Source organism: Zea mays, chromosome 2, assembly GCF_902167145.1.
Source record: "Zea mays cultivar B73 chromosome 2, Zm-B73-REFERENCE-NAM-5.0, whole genome shotgun sequence".
NCBI classification, from domain to species: Eukaryota; Viridiplantae; Streptophyta; class Magnoliopsida; order Poales; family Poaceae; genus Zea; species Zea mays.
This window is the reverse complement of record NC_050097.1, coordinates 240,981,336-241,001,255: the sequence shown is the minus strand read 5'-3', so window position 1 is coordinate 241,001,255 and position 19,920 is coordinate 240,981,336. Positions and strand designations below refer to the sequence as shown.

The window sequence follows — 19,920 nt, the reverse complement described above, 5'->3', positions numbered from 1 at the left end:
GTCTTCAAAGCCGGGAGGTTGCTCAACATAGACCTCTTCCTTGATTGGTCCATTGAGGAAGGCACTTTTCACGTCCATTTGATAAAGCTTAAAGCCATGGTAAGTAGCATAGGCCAATAATATGCGAATTGACTCAAGCCTAGCTACGGGTGCATAGGTTTCACCGAAATCCAAACCTTCGACTTGGGAGTATCCCTTGGCCACAAGTCGAGCTTTGTTCCTTGTCACCACACCATGCTCGTCTTGCTTGTTGCGGAAGACCCATTTGGTTCCTACAACATTTTGGTTAGGATGTGGAACCAAGTGCCATACCTCATTCCTAGTGAAGTTGTTGAGCTCCTCTTGCATCGCCACCACCCAATCTGAATCTTGAAGTGCTTCCTCTACCTTGTGTGGCTCAATAGAGGAAACAAAAGAGTAATGTTCACAAAAATGTGCAACACGAGATCTAGTAGTTACCCCCTTATGAATGTCGCCGAGGATGGTGTCGACGGGGTGATCTCGTTGGATTGCTTGGTGGACTCTTGGGTGTGGCGGTATTGGTTCTTCATCCTCCTTGTCTTGATCATTTGCATCTCCCCCTTGATCATTGCCATTATCTTGAGGTGGCTCATTTGCTTGATCTTCTACTTCATCAACTTGAGCTTCATCCTCATTTTGAGTCGGTGGAGATGCTTGCGTGGAGGAGGATGGTTGATCTTGTGCATTTGGAGACTCTTCGGATTTCTTAGGACACACATCCCCAATGGACATGTTCCTTAGCGCGATGCATGGAGCCTCTTCAATACCTATCTCATCAAGATCAACTTGCTCTACTTGAGAGCCGTTAGTCTCATCAAACACAACGTCACAAGAAACTTCAACTTGTCCAGTGGACTTGTTAAAGACTCTATATGCCCTTGTGTTTGAATCATATCCTAGTAAAAAGCCTTCTACAGTCTTAGGAGCAAATTTAGATTTTCTACCTCTTTTGACAAGAATAAAGCATTTGCTACCAAAGACTCTAAAATATGAAATGTTGGGCTTTTTACCGGTTAGGAGTTCATAGGATGTCTTCCTGAGGATTCGGTGTAGATACAACCGGTTGATGGCGTAGCAGGCGGTGTTGACCGCCTCCGCCCAAAACCGATCCGAAGTCTTGTATTCATCAAGCATGGTTCTAGCCATGTCCAATAGAGTTCGATTCTTCCTCTCCACTACACCATTTTGTTGAGGGGTGTAGGGAGAAGAGAACTCATGCTTGATGCCCTCCTCCTCAAGGAAGCCTTCAATTTGTGAGTTCTTGAACTCCGTCCCGTTGTCGCTTCTAATTTTCTTGATCCTTAAGCCGAACTCATTTTGAGCCCGTCTCAAGAATCCCTTTAAGGTCTCTTGGGTTTGAGATTTTTCCTGCAAAAAGAACACCCAAGTGAAGCGAGAATAATCATCCACAATAACTAGACAGTACTTACTCCCGCCGATGCTTATGTAAGCAATCGGGCCGAATAGGTCCATGTGTAGGAGCTCTAGTGGCCTGTCGGTCGTCGTGATGTTCTTGTGTGGATGATGGGCACCAACTTGCTTCCCTGCTTGGCATGCACTACAAATCCTGTCTTTCTCAAAATGAACATTGGTTAGTCCTAAAATGTGTTCTCCCTTTAGAAGCTTATGAAGATTCTTCATCCCAACATGGGCTAGTCGGCGGTGCCAGAGCCAACCCATGTTAGTCTTAGCAATTAAGCATGTGTCAAGTTCAGCTCTATCAAAATCTACGAAGTATAGCTGACCCTCTAACACACCCTTAAATGCTATTGAATCATCACTTTTTCTAAAGACAGTGACACCTACATCAGTAAATAGACAGTTGTAGCCCATTTTGCATAATTGAAATACGGAAAGCAAATTGTAATCTAATGAATCTACAAGAAAAACATTGGAAATAGAATGGTCAGGAGATATAGCTATTTTACCAAGACCTTTGACCAAACCTTGATTTCCATCCCCGAATGTGATAGCTCGTTGGGGATCTTGGTTTTTCTCGTAGAAGGAGAACATCTTCTTCTCCCCTGTCATGTGGTTTGTGCACCCGCTGTCGAGTATCCAACTTGAGCCCCCGGATGCATAAACCTACAAAAACAAGTTTAGTTCTTGACTTTAGGTACCCAAATGGTTTTGGGTCCTTTGGCATTAGACACAAGAACTTTGGGTACCCAAACACAAGTCTTTGACCCCTTGTGTTTGCCCCCAACATATTTGGCAACTACCTTGCCGGATTTGTTAGTTAAAACATAAGATGCATCAAAAGTTTTAAATGAAATGTCATGATCATTTGATGCACTAGGAGTTTTCTTCTTAGGCAACTTAGCACGGGTTGGTTGCCTAGAACTAGATGTCTCACCCTTATACATAAAAGCATGATTAGGGCCAGAGTGAGACTTCCTAGAATGAATTCTCCTAATTTTGCTCTCAGGATAGCCGGCAGGGTACAAAATGTAACCCTCATTGTCCTAAGGCATGGGAGCCTTGCCCTTAACAAAATTGGACAATCTTTTAGGAGGGGCACTAAGTTTGACATTGTCTCCCCTTTGGAAGCCAATGCCATCCTTGATGCCAGGGCGTCTCCCATTATAGAGCATACTTCTAGCAAATTTAAATTTTTCATTCTCTAAGTTATGCTCGGTAATTTTAGCATCTAATTTTGCTATATGATCATTTTGATGTTTAATTAATACCATGTGATCATGAATAGCATTGATATCAACATCTCTACATCTAGTACAAACGGAAACATGCTCAACACTAGATGTAGAGGGTTTGCATGAATTAAGTTCAACAATCTTAGCACGCAAGATATCATTATTATCTCTAAGATTGGAAATTGTAACATTGCAAACATCTAGTTCTTTAGCCTTAGCAATTAAATTTTCATTTTCTACTCTAAGGCTAGCAAGAGAAATGTTCAATTCTTCAATCCTAGCAAGCAAATCATCATTATTATCTCTAGGATTGGAGATCGAAACATTACAAACATGTGAATCAACCTTAGCATTTAAACTAGCATTTTCATGTCTAAGGTTGTCAATCATCTCATGGCAAGTGCTTAGCTCACTAGATAGTTTTTGACATTTTTCTACTTCTAGAGCGTAAGCATTTTTAACCTTAACATGCTTTTTATTTTCCTTGATTAGGAAGTCCTCTTGGGTGTCCAAGAGATCATCCTTTTCATGGATGGCACTAATCAATTCATTAAGTTTTTCTTTTTGTTGCATGTTGAGGTTATGAAAGGAAAATGTGCCCTTGGGCCATTTCTAAAGTATTTTGGTGATTAAGTGTCAACACAAGTGCTTAAATGTGAATCTATGCCCATGGATGAAAAAAGTGCGAATCAAGAGCAAAGGTATGTTTCTAAGTCTTAGTACATTGGTTTTGTGTACTAATATACTTGTCTAAGTATCAGAAACAGAAAGAAGAAGAAAAGAGAAGAGTTGGTTGTGTACAGCCAAGAGGTGGTTTTGGTCTGGGGCACCGGACTGTCCGGTGGTGCACCGGACAGTGTCCGGTGCGCCAGGCTGCCTCGAGCGAAGTGGCCGCTCTCGGGAATTCGCCGACGGCGTACGGCTAAAATTCACCGGACTGTCCGGTGTGCACCGGACTGTCCGGTGTGCACCGGACTGTCCGGTGAGCCAACGGTCGGCCGGGCCAACGGTCGGCCGCGCGATCTGCGCGGGACACGTGGCCGAGCCAACGGCTAGAAGGGGGCACCGGACTGTCCGGTGTGCACCGGACATGTCCGGTGCGCCAACAACTCCAAGTCTGCCAACGGTCGGCTTCGCTATTTAAGGAAGGAAATCGGGCACCGGACAGTGTCCGGTGTGCACCGGACTGTCCGGTGCACCCGACGACAGAAGGCAAGAAGGGCCTTCCAGATTTGCTCTCAACGGCTCCTAGCTGCCTTGGGGCTATAAAAGGGTCCCCTAGGCGCATGGAGGAGAACAACCAAGCATTCCTTGAGCACTCTTGATCACTCACACATCAATCTTGCACACTTGTTCGACATTCTAGTGATTTGAGCTCCGTTCTAGTGTGCTAGTCCCTTGAGCTCAAGTCTGGGTCTTGTGTGTGCGTATTCGCTGTGATCTTTGTGTCGTGTGTGAGTTGCTAATCCCTCCCTTGCTTCGTGATTCTCTGTGAACATCTTTTGTAAGGGCGAGAGGCTCCAAGTTGTGGAAATTCCTCGCAAACGGGATTAAGAAAAGCAAAGCAACACTATGGTATTCAAGTTGATCATTGGATCACTTGAGAGGAGTTGAGTGCAACTCTCGTCCGTTGGGACGCCACAACGTGGAGTAGGCAAGTTTTGTACTTGGCCGAACCACGGGATAAATCACTGTGTCTTCTCTGTGTTGAGCTTCTTGTGATTATCATATTGTGCAAGATCTTCGCTCTAGCCACTTGGCATTAACTGTGCTAACTCTTAACAAGTTTTTGAGGCTATAAGTTGAACTTTACAGGATCACCTATTCACCCCCCCTCTAGGTGCTCTCAATTGGTATCAGAGCCGTTCTCTTCAAGAAAGGGACTAACCGCCCGAAGAGATGGATCATAAGGGGAAGGGAATCGTGATCAACGATAAGGAGAAGGAGGCCTTCGTCAACGAGCCCAAAGATGACAAGCCTACCGACTCCGGCTCGGGCCATAGACGGAAGGAAGGGAAGAAGAAGAAGACAAGGCGTATCAAGGAGATCGTCTACTACGACGACAGCGACGAATCTTCCTCTTCCCAAAAGGACAACGACGACAACGACTATGACAAACAAAAGACGGTTAACTCAAACTTTTCTTTTGATTATTCGCGCATTCCGCATAGCTCAAATGCTCATTTGCTCCCCATTCCACTTGGCAAGCCTCCCCACTTTGATGGAGAGGACTACGGATTTTGGAGTCACAAAATGCGTACTCACCTATTTTCTCTCCATCCAAGCATTTGGGAGATTGTGGAAAGTGGAATGAAATTTGATAGCTCGGATAGCCCTTCGTTTATTAATGAACAGATCCATAAAAATGCACAAGCTACTACTGTGTTGCTAGCCTCCTTGTGCAGGGACGAGTATCACAAGGTGAGCGGCTTGGACAATGCCAAGCAGATTTGGGACACCCTCAAGATCTCTCATGAGGGGAATGATGTCACCTTACTCACCAAGATGGAGTTGGTGGAGGGCGAGCTCGGACGATTCGCTATGATAAGGGGCGAGGAGCCGACACAAACATACAACCGGCTCAAGATCCTTATCAACAAAATAAGGAGCTACGGAAGCACGCGATGGACGGATCACGACGTCGTCCGCCTAATGCTAAGGTCATTTACCGTTCTTGATCCTCACTTGGTGAACAATATTCGTGAAAATCCTAGGTACATCAAGATGTCGCCCGAAGAAATTCTTGGAAAATTTGTAAGCGGGCGAATGATGATCAAGGAGGCGAGGTACGTGGACGACGCGTTGAATGGCCCAATCCATGAGCCTCAACCCATTGCTCTCAAGGCAACAAGGAGCAAGGAGGCGCTACCCAGCAAGGTGGCGCAAATTGAGGCGGCCGGTCTTAATGATGAAGAGATGGCCCTCATCATCAAAAGATTCAAGACGGCACTAAAGGGTCGCAAGGGACAGCCAAGCAAGACTAAGACCAAGGGAAAGCGATCATGCTTCAAATGCGGTAAGCTTGGTCATTTTATTGCTAACTGTCCTGACAATGATAGTGACCAGGAGCACGGGAGCAAGAGGGAAAAGAAGAAGTATTACAAGAAGGCCAAGGGCGAGGCACATATCGGAAAGGAGTGGGATTCGGATTGCTCCTCCTCCGACTCCGACAATGAAGGACTCGCCGCCACTGCCTTCAACAAGTCATCCCTCTTCCCCAACGAGCGTCACACATGCCTTATGGCAAGGGAAAAGAAGGTATGTAATCAGAACAATGTCACTTATGATTCTTCCAGTGATAATGAGTCTAGTGATGATGAAATAGATTACTCTAGTTTGTTCAAGGGATTGGATAGAACTAAAGTAGATAAAATTAATGAATTGATTGATGCCTTGAATGAAAAAGATAGAATCTTAGAAAAACAAGAGGACCTTTTGTATGAAGAGCATGACAAATTTGTAGAGGCACAAAAATCTTATGCTTTAGAAGTTAAAAGAAATGAGGTGCTTTCTAGTGAACTATCTTCTTGTCATGAAACCATTGCTACTTTAAAGAGTGTTAATGATGACTTAAATGCTAAACTTGAAGTAGCTAGTAAATCTAATTCTTGTGTAGAACATGTTGAAATTTGCACTAGGTGTAAAGATTTCGATATTGATGCTTGTAGTGATCATTTAGTTTCAATTTCCAAATTAACTGAGGAATTGACTAGTCTTAATGCCCAACTTAAGACTAGCAAGAATGAATTTGATAAACTGAAATTTGCAAGGGATGCCTACACGATCGGTAGACACCCCTCAATTAAGGATGGACTTGGCTTCAAGAGGGAAGCCAAGAACTTAACAAGCCATAAGGCTCCCATTCCCGCTAAGGAGAAAGGGAAGGCCCCTATGGCTACTAATGCTAAAAAGAACCATGCCTTTTTGTATCATGATAGGAGACAAACTAGAAATGCTTATAGGAGTTATAATGCGTACGATGATTTTTCCCATGCTATGTTTGCTTCCAGTTCTTCATATGTGCATGATAGAAATGTTGGTAGAAGGGATGTTGTTCATAATATGCCTAGGAGAAATGTTGTTAATATAACTAGGAAAGTTAATGAGTCTTCTACAATATATCATGCTTTGAATGCTTCCTTTGCAATTTGTAGAAAGAATAGAAAGGTAATTGCTAGGAAGTTAGGGGCAAGATGCAAGGGAGACAAAACTTGCATTTGGGTCCCTAAGAATATTTGTGCTAACCTTGTAGGACCCAACATGAGTTGGGTACCTAAAACCCAAGCCTAAATTTGCCTTGCAGGTTTATGCATCCGGGGGTTCAAGCTGGATTATCGACAGCGGATGCACAAACCATATGACGGGGGAGAAGAAGATGTTCACCTCCTACATCAAGAATAAGGATTCCCAAGGTTCAATCATATTCGGTGATGGGAATCAAGGCAAGGTAAAAGGGTTAGGTAAAATTGCAATTTCTAATGAGCACTCTATCTCTAATGTGTTTTTAGTAGAGTCTCTTGGATATAATTTGCTATCGGTTAGTCAATTATGCAATATGGGATATAACTGTCTATTTACAAATGTAGATGTGTCTGTCTTTAGAAGAAGTGATGGTTCACTAGCTTTTAAGGGTGTATTAGACGACAAACTTTATTTAGTTGATTTTGCAAAAGAAGAGGCCGGTCTAGATGCATGCTTAATAGCTAAGACTAGCTTGGGCTGGCTGTGGCATCGCCGCTTAGCACATGTAGGGATGAAGAACCTTCACAAGCTTCTAAAGGGAGAACACGTGATAGGCTTGACTAACGTGCAATTCGAAAAAGATAGACCTTGTGCAGCTTGTCAAGCAGGTAAACAAGTGGGAGGAACACATCATAGCAAGAATGTGATGACCACCTCAAGACCACTGGAGCTGCTACATATGGACCTCTTCGGACCCGTCGCCTATCTGAACATAGGAGGAAGTAAGTATGGTCTAGTTATTGTTGATGACTTTTCCCGCTTCACTTGGGTGTTCTTTTTGCAGGATAAGTCTGAAACCCAAGGGACCCTCAAGCGCTTCCTCAGGAGAGCTCAAAATGAGTTTGAGCTCAAAGTGAAAAAGATAAGAAGCGACAACGGGTCCGAGTTCAAGAACCTTCAAGTGGAGGAGTTCCTTGAAGAGGAAGGGATCAAGCACGAGTTCTCCGCTCCCTACACACCACAGCAAAACGGTGTGGTAGAGAGGAAGAACAGGACACTCATCGATATGGCGAGGACGATGCTAGGAGAGTTCAAGACCCCCGAGTGCTTTTGGACTGAAGCCGTGAACACGGCTTGCCACGCCATCAACAGGGTCTACCTTCATCGCCTCCTCAAGAAGACGTCGTATGAGCTACTAACCGGTAACAAACCCAATGTATCTTACTTTCGTGTATTTGGGAGCAAGTGCTACATTCTAGTAAAGAAGGGTAGAAATTCTAAGTTTGCTCCCAAAGCTGTAGAAGGGTTTTTGTTAGGTTATGACTCAAATACAAAGGCGTATAGAGTCTTCAACAAATCATCGGGTTTGGTTGAAGTCTCTAGCGACGTTGTATTTGACGAGACTAATAGCTCTCCAAGAGAGAAAGTTGTTGATCTTGATGATGTAGATGAAGAAGATGTTCCTACGGCCGCTATTCGAACCATGGCGATTGGAGAAGTTCGGCCACAGGAACAAGATGAACGAGATCAACCTTCTTCTTCAACAATGGTGCATCCCCCAACTCAAGACGATGAACAGGTTCATCAACAGGAGGCGTGTGATCAAGGGGGAGCACAAGATGATCATGTGATGGAGGAAGAAGCGGAACCGGCACCTCCAACCCAAGTTCGAGCGATGATTCAAAGGGATCATCCCGTCGACCAAATTCTGGGTGATATTAGCAAGGGAGTAACTACTCGATCTCGATTAGTTAATTTTTGTGAGCATTACTCCTTTGTCTCTTCTATTGAGCCTTTCAGGGTAGAAGAGGCCTTGCTAGATCCGGACTGGGTGTTGGCCATGCAGGAGGAACTCAACAACTTCAAGCGCAATGAAGTTTGGACACTGGTGCCTCGTCCTAAGCAAAATGTTGTGGGAACCAGGTGGGTGTTTCGCAACAAACAAGACGAGCACGGAGTAGTGACAAGGAACAAGGCTCGACTTGTGGCAAAAGGTTATGCCCAAGTCGCAGGTTTGGACTTTGAGGAGACCTTTGCTCCTGTGGCTAGGCTAGAGTCCATTCGTATCTTGCTAGCATATGCCGCTCACCATTCTTTCAGGTTGTACCAAATGGATGTGAAGAGCGCTTTCCTCAATGGGCCGATCAAGGAGGAGGTGTACGTAGAGCAACCCCCTGGCTTCGAGGATGAACGGTACCCCGACCATGTGTGTAAGCTCTCTAAGGCGCTCTATGGACTTAAGCAAGCCCCAAGAGCATGGTATGAATGCCTGAGAGACTTTTTAATTGCTAATGCTTTTAAGGTTGGGAAAGCCGATCCAACTCTCTTCACTAAGAAATGTGATGGTGATTTATTTGTGTGCCAAATTTATGTCGATGACATAATATTTGGTTCAACTAATAAAAAGTCTTGTGAAGAGTTTAGCAGGGTGATGACGCAGAAATTCGAGATGTCGATGATGGGCGAGTTGTACTACTTCCTTGGGTTCCAAGTGAAGTAACTCAAGGACGACACCTTCATCTCTCAAACGAAGTACACGCAAGATCTGTTGAAGCGGTTTGGGATGAAGGACGCCAAGCCCGCAAAGACTCCGATGGGAACCGACGGACACACCGACCTCAACAAAGGAGGTAAGTCCGTTGATCAAAAAGCATACCGGTCAATGATAGGGTCTTTACTTTATTTATGTGCTAGTAGACCGGATATTATGCTTAGCGTATGCATGTGTGCTAGATTTCAATCCGATCCTAAGGAGTGTCACTTAGTGGCAGTGAAGCGAATCCTTAGATATTTAGTTGCTACGCCTTGCTTCGGGCTCTGGTATCCAAAGGGGTCTACCTTTGACTTGATTGGATATTCAGATTCCGACTATGCTGGATGTAAGGTCGATAGAAAGAGTACATCAGGGACGTGCCAATTCTTAGGAAGGTCCCTGGTGTCGTGGAAATCTAAGAAACAAACCTCTGTTGCCCTATCCACCGCTGAGGCCGAGTATGTTGCCGCAGGTCAGTGTTGCGCACAACTACTTTGGATGAGGCAAACCCTCAGGGACTTTGGCTACAATCTGAGCAAAGTCCCACTCCTATGTGATAATGAGAGTGCTATCCGCATGGCGGAAAATCCTGTTGAGCACAGCCGCACAAAGCACATAGACATCCGACATCACTTTTTGAGAGACCACCAGCAAAAGAGAGATATCGAAGTGTTTCATGTTAGCACCGAGAACCAGCTAGCCGATATCTTTACCAAGCCTCTAGATGAGAAGACCTTTTGCAGGCTGCGTAGTGAGCTAAATGTCTTAGATTCGCGGAACTTGGATTGAAGTAAAGCATACATGTGTTTATGCCTTTGATCATGTTCATTCTGCATTTTTGTTGCTTATTGTGGTGCTCAAGTTGTACAAACACTCCCTGGACCTCACAAGTCCGTTGCAAAGTGATGCACATGTTTAGGGGGAGATGTATTACAACTTGACCCTTTGAGACTAACCATATGCTTGAGTTTGCTTGATTTAGTCTCGAAGGAGAAGTAAAAGGGAAAAGGTGGACTTGGACCATGAAAGACTTCCACTGCACTCCGATGAGAGGGTAACTTATTCCAAGTCCATCTCATGAACTCTTATTGCCATTTGCTCTTAATTGAAGATTTTGGTGAGGCAATGGGGTTAAAGGGCCAAGATTGATCCCGTTTTGGTGCTTGATGCCAAAGGGGGAGAAAATAAAGGCCAAAGCAATAGATGGATCAGCTACCACTTGAGAAACTTTGAAAATAGTAGAATAGAGCTTTTGGTTTGTCAAAACTCTTGCATTGTCTCTTTTGTCAAAAGTTGGCTTCTTGTGGGGAGAAGTGTTGATTGTGGGAAATAGGGGGAGTTTTTGAAATCTTTGATCAATCTCTTTTGGAATGACTCTCTTTATGCTTCAACATGTGTGTTTGACTTAGAGATAGAGATTTGAGTTTGATTTACAAAAACAAACCAAGTGGTGGCAAAGGATGATCCATATATGCCAAATTGAATCAAAATAAATTTGAGTTTTTATTTGAAGTGATATTGCACTTCTTCTAGTTGCTTTATGTTGTGTTGGCATAAATCACCAAAAAGGGGGAGATTGAAAGGAAAATGTGCCCTTGGGCCATTTCTAAAGTATTTTGGTGATTAAGTGTCAACACAAGTGCTTAAATGTGAATCTATGCCCATGGATGAAAAAAGTGCGAATCAAGAGCAAAGGTATGTTTCTAAGTCTTAGTACATTGGTTTTGTGTACTAATATACTTGTCTAAGTATCAGAAACAGAAAGAAGAAGAAAAGAGAAGAGTTGGCTGTGTACAGCCAAGAGGTGGTTTTGGTCTGGGGCACCGGACTGTCCGGTGGTGCACCGGACAGTGTCCGGTGCGCCAGGCTGCCTCGAGCGAAGTGGCCGCTCTCGGGAATTCGCCGACGGCGTACGGCTAAAATTCACCGGACTGTCCGGTGTGCACCGGACTGTCCGGTGAGCCAACGGTCGGCCGGGCCAACGGTCGGCCGCGCGATCTGCGCGGGACACGTGGCCGAGCCAACGGCTAGAAGGGGGCACCGGACTGTCCGGTGTGCACCGGACATGTCCGGTGCGCCAACAGCTCCAAGTCTGCCAACGGTCGGCTTCGCTATTTAAGGAAGGAAATCGGGCACCGGACAGTGTCCGGTGTGCACCGGACTGTCCGGTGCACCCGACGACAGAAGGCAAGAAGGGCCTTCCAGATTTGCTCTCAACGGCTCCTAGCTGCCTTGGGGCTATAAAAGGGTCCCCTAGGCGCATGGAGGAGAACAACCAAGCATTCCTTGAGCACTCTTGATCACTCACACATCAATCTTGCACACTTGTTCGACATTCTAGTGATTTGAGCTCCGTTCTAGTGTGCTAGTCCCTTGAGCTCAAGTCTGGGTCTTGTGTGTGCGTATTCGCTGTGATCTTTGTGTCGTGTGTGAGTTGCTAATCCCTCCCTTGCTTCGTGATTCTCTGTGAACATCTTTTGTAAGGGCGAGAGGCTCCAAGTTGTGGAAATTCCTCGCAAACGGGATTAAGAAAAGCAAAGCAACACTGTGGTATTCAAGTTGATCATTGGATCACTTGAGAGGAGTTGAGTGCAACTCTCGTCCGTTGGGACGCCACAACGTGGAGTAGGCAAGTTTTGTACTTGGCCGAACCACGGGATAAATCACTGTGTCTTCTCTGTGTTGAGCTTCTTGTGATTATCATATTGTGCAAGATCTTCGCTCTAGCCACTTGGCATTAACTGTGCTAACTCTTAACAAGTTTTTGAGGCTATAAGTTGAACTTTACAGGATCACCTATTCACCCCCCCCCCCTCTAGGTGCTCTCAGGTTAGCAAAAAGAGTGCGCAAATTATCTTCCTCATCACTAGCATTATCATCACTAGAGGATTCATATCTAGTGGAGGATTTAGATTTAACCTTCTTTTTGCCGTCCTTTGCCATGAGGCACTTGTGGCTAGGGCTGGAAAAAAAGCTCGAGGCTCGCGAGCCGGCTCGGGCTCGATCAGGCTCGGCTCGGCTCGGTGAGGCTCGCGAGCCTAAACGAGCCCGAGCCGAGCCTAATTCTGCGGCTCGCTACACTAACGAGCCGAGCCGAGCCGGCTCGGTGAGGCTCGCGAGCCGGCTCGAGGCTCGGTCCAAACTACTGCTTACTCGAATCTCCGTTGACCAGTGTGTAATTGTGCTGTTTTGGTCACAACTCACAAGGAACTAGAGTGAAGGGACATAATTTTTTATTACATGGAACATATTGTGCTTCAAATTTGAGCTAATGACTATAATTAATGTTGTTGAGTACTTGAGTGTACAGGCTCGCGAGCCGAGCCGAGCCGGCTCGCGAGCCTATACCGAGCCGAGCCGAGCCTCATTACCGAGCTCGCTAAGTGACCGAGCCGAGCCTGGCTCGGCTCGCTATTCCACCGAGCCTCACCGAGCCGAGCCGAGCCAGGCTCGGCTTGGCTCGTTTCCAGCCCTACTTGTGGCCGACGTTGGGGAAGAGGAGTCCCTTGGTGACGGCGATGTTGGCGGCGTCCTCGTCGTCGGAGGAGTCGCTTGAGCTTTCGTCGGAGTCCCACTCCCGACAAACATGGGCATCGCCGCCCTTCTTCTTGTAGTACCTCTTCTTCTCCTTTCTTCTCCCCTTCTTGTCGTTGCCCCTGTCACTATCACTTGATAATGGACATTTAGCAATAAAGTGATCGGGCTTACCACACTTGTAGCACACTTTCTTGGAGTGGGACTTGTGGTCTTTCCCTCTCATTTGCTTGAGGATTTGGCGGAAGCTTTTGATGACTAGCGCCATTTCCTCATTGTCGAGCTTGGAGGCGTCGATTGGTTGTCGACTTGGTGTAGACTCCTCCTTCTTTTCCTCCGTCGCCTTGAATGCGACGGGTTGAGCTTCGGATGTGGAGGGATCATCAAGCTCGTTGATCTTCCTCGAGCCTTCGATCATGCACTCAAAACTTACAAAATTCCCGATAACTTCCTCGGGGGTCATTTTAGTATATCTAGGATTACCACGAATTAATTGAACTTGAGTGGGGTTAAGGAAAATGAGAGATCTTAGAATAACCTTAACCATTTCGTGGTCGTCCCACTTCTTGCTCCCGAGGTTGCGCACTTGGTTCACCAAGGTCTTGAGCCGGTTGTACATGTTTTGTGGCTCCTCCCCTTTGCGAAGCCGGAACCGACCGAGCTCCCCCTCGATCGTTTCCCGCTTGGTGATCTTTGTGAGCTCATCTCCCTCGTGCGCGGTTTTGAGCACATCCCAAACCTCCTTTGCGCTCTTCAACCCTTGCACTTTGTTATACTCCTCTCTACTTAGAGAGGCGAGGAGTATTGTTGTCGCTTGAGAGTTGAAGTGCTCGATTTGGGCCACCTCATCCTCATCATAATCTCTATCCCCTACCGATGGTACCTGTGCACCAAACTCAACAACATCCCATATACTTTTGTGGAGTGAGGTTAGATGAAATCGCATTAAATCACTCCACCTAGCATAATCTTCACCATCAAAAGTTGGTGGTTTGCCTAATGGGACGGAAAGTAGAGGTGCATGTTTAGAAATGCGAGAATAGTGTAGGGGGATCTTACTAAACTTCTTATGCTCTTGGCGTTTAGAAGTTACGGAGGGCACATCGGAGCCGGAGGTCGATGTTGATGAAGTGTCGGTCTCGTAGTAGACCACTTTCCTCATCCTCTTTTGCTTGTCCCCACTCCGATGCGGCTTGTGGGAAGAAGATTTTTCCTTCTTCTCTTTGTGGTGAGAGGAAGATTTCTTCTCCTTCCCTTTGTTGGAGGAGCTCTTCTTCTTTTCCCTCCTCTTGGTGCGGGACTCTTCCGATGAAGTGCTCCCGTGGCTTGTAGTGGGCTTTTCGCCGGTCTCCATCTCCTTCTTGGCGTGATCTCCCGACATCACTTCGAGCGGTTAGGCTCTAATGAAGCACCGGGCTCTGATACCAATTGATAGTCGCCTAGAGGGGGGGGTGAATAGGGCGAAACTGAAATTTACAAATATAAACACAACTACAAGCTGGGTTAGCGTTAGAAATACAAATGAGTCCGCGAGAGAGGGTGCAAAACAAATCGCAAGCAAATAAAGAGTGTGACACACGGATTTGTTTTACCGAGGTTCGGTTCTCGCAAACCTACTCCCCGTTGAGGAGGCCACAAAGGCCGGGTCTCTTTCAACCCTTCCCTCTCTCAAACGGTCCCTCGGACCGAGTGAGCTTTCTCTTCTCAAATCAAAGCCGGGAACAAAACTTCCCCGCAAGGGCCACCACACAATTGGTGCCTCTTGCCTTGGTTACAATTGAGTGTTGATCACAAGAGCAAGTGGGAAAGAAAAGAAGCAATCCAAGCGCAAGAGCTCAAAAGAACACGGCAAATCTCTCTCGCTAATCACTAAACCCTTGTGTGGAATTGGAGAGGATTTGATCTCTTTGATGTGTCTAGAATTGAATGCCTAACTCTTGTAAGTGGTTGGGAAGTGGAAAACTTGGATGAAATGAATGGTGGGGTGGTTGGGGTATTTATAGCCCCAACCACCAAAAGTGGCCGTTGGGAGGCTGTCTGTTTGATGGCGCACCGGACAGTCCGGTGCACACCGGACATGTCCGGTGCCCCCGCCACGTCATCACTGCCGTTGGATTCTGACCGTTGGAGCTTCTGACTTGTGGGCCGCCTGGCTGTCCAGTGCACACCGGACATCTACTGTTCCTTGTCCGGTGCGCCAGTATGGGCGCGCCTGACATCTGCGCGCGCGTAGCGCGCATTAAATGCGCCGCAGAGAGCCGTTGGCGCCGAAATAGCCGTTGCTCCGTGGTTGCACCGGACAGTCCGGTGTACACCGGACAGTCCGGTGAATTATAGCGGAGCGGCTGCTGCGCGTTCCCGAGGCTGGCGAGTTCCGGAGGCCGCGCTTCCTTGGAGCACCGGACACTGTCCGGTGTACACCGGACAGTCCGGTGAATTATAGCGCGCCGGCCTGAGAAATTCCCGAAGGTGGCGAGTTGGAGTTGGATTCCTCTGGTGCACCGGACACTGTCCGGTGTACACCGGACAGTCCGGTGCCTCCAGACCAGAGGTGGCTTCGGTTGCCTACTTGCTCCTTTGTTGAATCCATAACTTGATCTTTTTATTGGCTAAGTGTGAACCTTTAGCACCTGTATGACTTATACACTAGAGCAAACTAGTTAGTCCAATTATTTGTGTTGGGCAATTCAACCACCAAAATTAATTAGTGACTAGGTGTAAGCCTAATTCCCTTTCACTCCCTCCCCTTGAAATGGCCGGTTGGGGTGGTATTTATAGCCACCAATCAAAAACTAGCCGTTGGTGAAGGCTGTCTGTCGCATGGTGCACCGGACAGTCCGGTGCACACCGGACATGTCCGGTGCGCCAGCCACGTCACCCGACCGTTAGGGTTCCGACCGTTGAAGCGCTGACTTCTGGGCCCGCCTGGATGTCCGGTGGCGCACCGGACATGTACTGTAGAGTGTCCGGTGCGCCGTCTCGCGCGTGCCTGACTTCTGCGCGCTCTGGCGCGCATTTAATGCGCCTGCAGGTGACCGTTGGCGCCGAAGTAGCCGTTGCCCCGCTGTCACACCGGACAGTCCGGTGTACACCGGACATGTCCGGTGAATTATAGCGGAGCAGCCGAAACGAATTCCCGAGACTGGCTAGTTCGGAGCCGCGACTTCTTGGAGCACTGGACACTGTCCGGTGTACACCGGACAGTCCGGTGAATTTTAGCGTGTCGGCTCCGAGAATTCCCGAAGGTGAAGAGTTTGAAGTCGACCTTCCCTGGTGCACCGGACAGTCCGGTGCACCAGACCAGGGTGCCTTCGGTTGGCCCTTTGCTCCTTTGTTTGAACCCAATACTTGGTCTTTTTATTGGCTAAGTGTGAACCTTTGGCACCTGTATAACTTATACACTAGAGCAAACTAGTTAGTCCATTTATTTGTGTTGGGCAATTCAACCACCAAAATTAGTATAGGAAATAGGTGTAAGCCTAATTCCCTTTCAATGATGTTCTACTGGTTATACAACTTTACCCCCTTCTTCCATCAAGGCATGGGTTCGAACCCCAACTCCTCCACTGTTTTTAACAGTCAGCAAGCTGTGGCCCCCGGGGCGTCTGGCCCGTGCCGGGACGCCGTTTGGCCATCTATAGGCGTGGAGCGGGTTAACTTAAAATAACTGTAAGGGTTTATTTGTAAAAAAATGACGCGGGACGACCGTTGAAACTGGTGCTTTAAGTATAGTATATATATATATATAAATATAGATATAATTTATATTTAATATTAAAAATATGTGATCATGATGTTCTACTGGTTAGACATCTTTACTCATGTCTTTGTCTCTTATTCCATCAGGGCATGAGATCGAACCCGACGTGCCTGGGCCAGAGTTGTGGCTCGTGCCGGGTTGCCGTTTGGTCATCTATTGGCGTGTAGCGGGTTAATTTAAAATAGTTGTGAGAGTTTATTTATAAAAAGATGACGCGAGACGATCGTTGAAACTAATGTTTTAAGTATAGTATAGAATTCTCGAAATTATAAGGCCACGAGAGGTCCGGAGCTTCTTGTATTTTTTTTCTTTTTGCACGTGATTGGATTCTACTACTTGCTTGCTTATTTGGTCTTTGTGAGCCCTTTCTTTCAACAACAACAATCTTTTGATGGCTATGTGCTAAATTGAATTATCTGTAATATTTAATATAGGATGTTTATCTAGTATACTCCTTGAACAAGCTAGTTATGTTCTATTTTATAATAATCAACTTGTCCAAAATAACAAAGGAAGGAGGAAAGCGATATAATTTTCCAAAACGGAGCTCACTGATTATATTTCAAAGATAAAAAAAGGAAAAAAATGACCTCACCGCACCGCTAGTCATTACGACAGAGAGCGTTAGAGAGCTTCGTCAGCGTGGCCGTCGACGACCCTCCATCCTCCACGGCCTTCCGGCACCCCGCCTGCATCTCGGCGGCCTTCTCCCTCGCCTTCCTCCCCTCCTCGTTGTCGCCACCCATGAGCGCCCTGACGGCCCGCTCAAGCTCGGCCGCCTCCACGAAGTTACCTCTCCTCCTGTCCACGTCCATGGCCACGGCGACGCCCATGGCGGCCACCAGCGTGAACGCGTTCAGGTGCTGCTCGGCGTACAGCGGCCAGGGCACCATGGGCACGCCGAACCACAGGCTCTCGAGGACGGAGTTCCAGCCGCAGTGCGTGACGAAGCCGCCCACGGCGGCGTGCGCCAGGACCTCCTTCTGCGGGACCGCCGCCGGCCACACCAGCCCCCTGCCCCGTGTCCGCTCGACGAATCCCTCCGGGAGGAGCTCCGCCAGGTCCGCGTCCACGGGGCTCCACGTCCCTGGCGCCGGCGGGCCGCGCAGCACCCAGAGGAAGCGGTGGCCGCTGCGCTCCAGGCCGCGGGCGACCTCGCGCGCCTGCGCCGCGCCGAAGAACCCCCTGCTCCCGAAGCAGAGGAGGACGACGGACGCCGCGGGCTGCGTCTCCAGCCACCGCACGCACGGGTGCGGCGGCTCGGTCGGCGGGGCGAACGAGACGACCGGGCCGACCGGGTACAGCGCCGGGGCAGCAGGGCAGCCGGCCCCGCGCCTGGCGATGGCGGAGAGCACGCCCGGCTCCAGCTCGGCGGCCGTGTTGACGAGGATGCCGTCGGCGTCCGCGAACCGCCTGCCGTGGTACGCGTACCACTTGCACTCGGGCAGCTCCCTCCGCATGATCGGCGTCGGGAGGGCGAGCGGCGGCACGGGGGGCAGCCCCGGGATGTCGGCCGCGCCGTCCATGTCGCCGAACTCGCCGGCCACCTCGTCGCACATCGCCGGCAGGCGCAGGAAGAAGGAGAGCGCCGCGGCGCTGCAGGTGAAGTACACGTACGCCGGCGGCGGCACGGCGGGGGCCACCAGATCGCGGGCCACGTCGAGCAGCGGGGTGCAGAAGAGGTCGAGCAGCAGCGCGGCCACGGGGCACGCCAGGCCCGCCACGGCCGCCCTCACGTGCGGCGCGTGCAGCTCCACGACCCGGGAGATGAACTCCACGGGGCCCGCGCACCCCGCCGGGGCCTCCACGCCGGGGAGGCGGTGGAAGCGCACGTCGAGGCCCGCGGCCGCCTCCTCCGCCCGGCGTATGACGCTCTCGAGCCCGCGCGCCTCATGCTCCGTCGGCGGCCGCATGACCAGCACTGTCACCGAGAGCGCGCGCCCCCCGCCAACGCTGCCCAGCAGCCGCTTGCCCGCTTCTAGCATGGGCATGAGGTGGCCGGCGCCCCAGACGGGAAGCAAGACGACGGTCGGGGTTGCCATATCGATCTCAGGTGCTCACGCAGTCAAGCTACAAGAAGCGATACGAGTGGTGCGTGGACGGAAACGCCGGAAAGCACAAACGGGGAAGAAGAGAAGCAGCAGCAGCAGCAGCACGGGGCGAGAGATGCAGCAGAGCACAGGGACGAAAAGATCCGGTGGGGAAGGAGCACGGCGCAAAGCTGGAGGCCCTCGCCAGTCGCCACCCACTCTTGGCGGCTAGCGGAACATGGTTAGGCGTGTTACAACAAGATCCAAAGATCGGGTCAGGAGCACCTTCTCTCCTACAGCTAAAGCAGCAACAGTATATGACATCGTACAGATACAAAGTCACGTGGAGCAACTATAGGTGTGACAATAGTGTACAGACAATAAGGAGAAATTGCACAATAAAAAACAAAAAAAAACCGCCTAGCATCGCGTTAAAGAAAAGAACAAAATCGACGAATTTGTTTGCAAGTGTGAGACTTCGGGGCTGGTTGTTTGTCTGCAACCACGGGCCAGACCGGCATGAAGATGCCTGGGCCGTCGAGGCTGCGACCCGACTGCGCGAGGCTGCTGTCCGCTGTGGGCCACATGTGGCCAGCTGGGCGTGGCCGGCGGGGGCCGTCACGTGGATGGGGGCGTCCTGTTAGGCTTGTTCGGTTATTTTCAATCCATATGGATTGCTGGGGATTAATACGGATTGAGAGATATTTTAACTTACTGGGGATTGAAACTCCCTCAATCCCCTTCAATCCATATGGATTGAGGTAGAACCGAACAAGCCCTTACGGAAAAAAACTTAAAAAAATCTATTTTTGCTAGTATTTTGGAAAATATTTGAGAATGATCTCAATTGTTCCGGGTGACTTGAAAAACTAGATTTTACAAACTAAAATTTTAAGTCTAGCCGCAGTGAAGGACGGCAAAAAAAACGCTACACGCTTGCAGTTACAAATGCAGTAACAAAATGCTACAATTAGGTACCCAATATGCTACTGGAAATTTACAGTGGTCACAGAAAACGGTATTTCCAGCGTACACTCTTTCCTACGGAAACGTTAGGAGCTAGTATCGGTGTTATAAATATAATTGAAAATAATAATAATATAATATGTGTTGTTGATATATAGTTAAGATATAAAATAAATATGGATGGATGCGGAGTATTATGGTATCAGTTAAAGAATTTTGATCACGACGCATGATATTTCT

At 48.3% G+C, this 19,920-nt stretch overlaps 1 protein-coding gene across 1 annotated transcript; it reads right to left on the bottom strand.

Annotated features, from left to right (window-relative positions):
- Positions 1-17,133: 17,133 nt before the first annotated feature.
- LOC103649648 (anthocyanidin 3-O-glucosyltransferase 2) lies at positions 17,134-19,152 on the bottom strand. Its single transcript, XM_008675379.4, has one exon. The coding sequence runs from the start codon at positions 18,724-18,726 to the stop codon at positions 17,287-17,289; it is 1,440 nt and encodes a 479-aa protein (XP_008673601.1). The 5' UTR covers positions 18,727-19,152; the 3' UTR covers positions 17,134-17,286.
- Between the last annotated feature and the right edge of the window lie 768 nt (positions 19,153-19,920).

Excerpts from the sequence above, each read along its gene's own strand:
- LOC103649648 (XM_008675379.4), bottom strand. The coding sequence starts at position 18,726 with ATGGCAACCCCGACCGTCGTCTTGCTTCCCGTCTGGGGCGCCGGCCAC.